This window comes from Solanum tuberosum, unplaced genomic scaffold, assembly GCF_000226075.1.
Source record: "Solanum tuberosum cultivar DM 1-3 516 R44 unplaced genomic scaffold, SolTub_3.0 scf00181, whole genome shotgun sequence".
Lineage (NCBI taxonomy): Eukaryota > Viridiplantae > Streptophyta > Magnoliopsida > Solanales > Solanaceae > Solanum > Solanum tuberosum.
In genome coordinates, this window is record NW_006239106.1 from 1,218,737 (window position 1) to 1,221,564 (window position 2,828).

Consider the following 2,828-nt stretch of genomic DNA (forward strand, 5'->3'; position numbering starts at 1 on the left):
TAAAAAAATCTCAACAAAGTATGTACTAATATCTTAAACTTGTCAAAGTAGAGAGTTACATATAGCATTATATTATACTATGTTTGGTGCACAATAATTAAGCTAGTGAATAACTGTTATAAATCAAAGAATCAATAGCACACTAAGAAAATAATAATTCCAATTACACTAAAATAAAACTGCTCACTACCACCACCCATTTTTCAATTTCCATGTGAACCCAAAATATTTCAATCACAAAAACAAAATAAATTAAAAGCTTATGTAATAACCAAAACAGTGAGTATAATCATAAAATAAAATATAAAATAAGTTTCACATAACAAAAGAAAGTATATATAGTCATAGGTAGAAAAAATAACAATAATATTAATCATTCACCTTGTTCACAAGTAAAATATAAAATAAATTCCACAATAATTTACCTTGTTCCCGGGAGAAAAATAAACACAATTTACCTTCTTTTATTTACTTTGTTTCAATCTTGCAATGGTAGAATATTCATGCTGATAACGTGTTGTAAAACTTAAGAACAAAAGAACAATATAAAGAGGAACACAATTAGAAGATATAAGACAAGAGGAATAATATAAAATAATTTCTTTCTTTCAAGTGTATACAATATGATTCCGTATGCCTTTATTTATAGTTTAACATAGTGGTAAGTATTCCTTCCAGTCACTCGGGTTTAATCCCCGGCAACGATGATTATTTTTTGGCTTATTATCACATTGGCCTAGTTTTTTATTTTTCTTTTTAAATATATCCTATTTCTACTAAAAATATTACTATTATAAAACTTAATTTTTATTTTAAATTAACCTCATCATTATTTTTTATTTAGATAAAAATATATATATATATATATTTAGAAAAACGTACTCTAATAGGAATGTCTCCTAAATAAAATCAAGGAAGTATTAAAATTTCCAATTCCTTTTTTGAAAAGGAAAGCAAAATAACAGAATTAAAAGGCAAAGGGTTCCTTACTTTTACCAAAATTCTTTGAAACTTTCAGCATGACGATGGAGCCTACGGCACTAAAAATATCAATTCCTCGAGATATAATTTTTGATATATTCTCGACCCTTCCTGTCAAGTCGTTAATGCGTTTTAAATCCGTTTCCAAATTTTATAATTCTCTGGTATGTGAATCAGTTTTTGTGGATATACATCAATGTCGTAGTAGGAGTAGAATCAAATACATTGTGCGCCAACGTGCAAAGTTGTACACTATAGAGGCAATGGAAGAAGGAAAAGTCTCTCCTCTTCATATTGATAATTTTTGTGAAAAACTCTTCTACAACTATATAATGTGCGTTAATGGTTTGTTTTGCTGCTCGATGCGGAACGTGGACGGTGTTGCAATTTGCAATCCTAGTACGAAAGTTGTAAGATCTCTTCCCCGATTGAAAGAATGTCCTAAAATTGATTATGCTGAGTATTTCTGTTCAATGGGTTTTGATCCAGAAGAAAAGACGTATAAAGTGTTGATGACAATTAACGGATTTACAAAGCCTACAAGAAATTGGGTTTTTACTTTAGGTAGAGACGAAGAATCATGGAGAGAGATTAAAGGTATTACTGATTTTGTTGGTAAGAATGCAGTTTGCGTTAGTGGAGTTATCTATATTTTGAGTTACAGTATGCCTAATATATTCGTATTAGGATTTGATGTTAAAAGTGAAAATTTCAGAATTATCACATTGTGGAATTCCTTAGATGAACACATAGGTGGGAGTTATTATAACATATTAAAAGTGAATGGGAAATTAGCAATCCTTGATAAGAAAATTTGGTACATGGAAGGCAATTTTGATCTGTGGATTTTAGGAAAAGAAGAATGGGAGAAACATATGATTGAAATTCCAGCAGCAAGTCCAGAATTTAAACGACTAACATTTTGCGGAACTTGTGACGGAGAGATTTTATTCACCAACAAGCTTGCGTCAGGTCAATTCATCTGTTTATGTTACAATGTCATGGAAAAGAGATGGAGAAATTTTGAAATCCAAGGGTTTTCAGAACAGAGTTCGATCAACGAAATTTATTGTTATGATGAAAGCCTCTTTCCAGTTGAAAGAATATGCAATTTGTTTCTCAATTAAACGTTTCATGACCTTCTGTAATAGTGTTTATATTCATGCCTTAATTAGCATCAGCCTGTATTGCCTGAACAGAGTACTTCTGTGAGGGATTTGCATATTGCGTTACATTGCAATTCATAGGGCTATGTAGTATATACTTTTGTTAAGGGTGTTCAAGATTTAATATATAATTTTTGACCTATTTACTTCATATAATTTTCTATATAGATAGTATAATTTTTTGACAAAGAGTGTTCAACTGGCTACCCTTTTATCAATCAAATAGTGAGTTTTAGTGTGCCAAGGACTGGTTCAGATGCAAGATATTTCTGCCCAGATGCAAGAGTACTTTCATAAAAATCAAGTGAGATATGAGCGTGGAAACAATAAGAACAACACCCAAAATCTGGTGACACAAGTACAAACTTTTAAAATTGTCAAGTACATAACTAATACAATAGAAGGAAATCTAGCAGAGCTGCGAAACAACCAAGCAACTACCTCCAGACTCCGAATACTCCTCATGCACTGAGAAGATCATGAAGAAGATCTCTAATTTTTTATATTACATATTTTTGGATTCGATGTGACTTTCTTAATATTTATGATTAAGAGCTATAATTGACTTATTTTAGGTGTTTTAAAGCCAAAATAGTTTCTAAGCACTTTTGGAGTGTTTGACTATGTAATGTTCCATTTCTTGTGAAATGCCCATTTTACCTTACCTCTGTAGATCGAGTT

At 30.7% G+C, this 2,828-nt stretch overlaps 1 protein-coding gene across 1 annotated transcript; it reads left to right on the forward strand.

The window, feature by feature from the left end:
- Window positions 1-1,025: 1,025 nt before the first annotated feature.
- LOC102594591 (F-box protein At1g52490-like) lies at window positions 1,026-2,108 on the forward strand. Its single transcript, XM_006354664.1, has one exon. The coding sequence runs from the start codon at window positions 1,026-1,028 to the stop codon at window positions 2,106-2,108; it is 1,083 nt and encodes a 360-aa protein (XP_006354726.1).
- Window positions 2,109-2,828: the final 720 nt, after the last annotated feature.

Bases quoted from the DNA above. Each gene is read 5' to 3' on its own strand.
- LOC102594591 (XM_006354664.1), top strand. From the start codon at position 1,026: ATGGAGCCTACGGCACTAAAAATATCAATTCCTCGAGATATAATTTTT.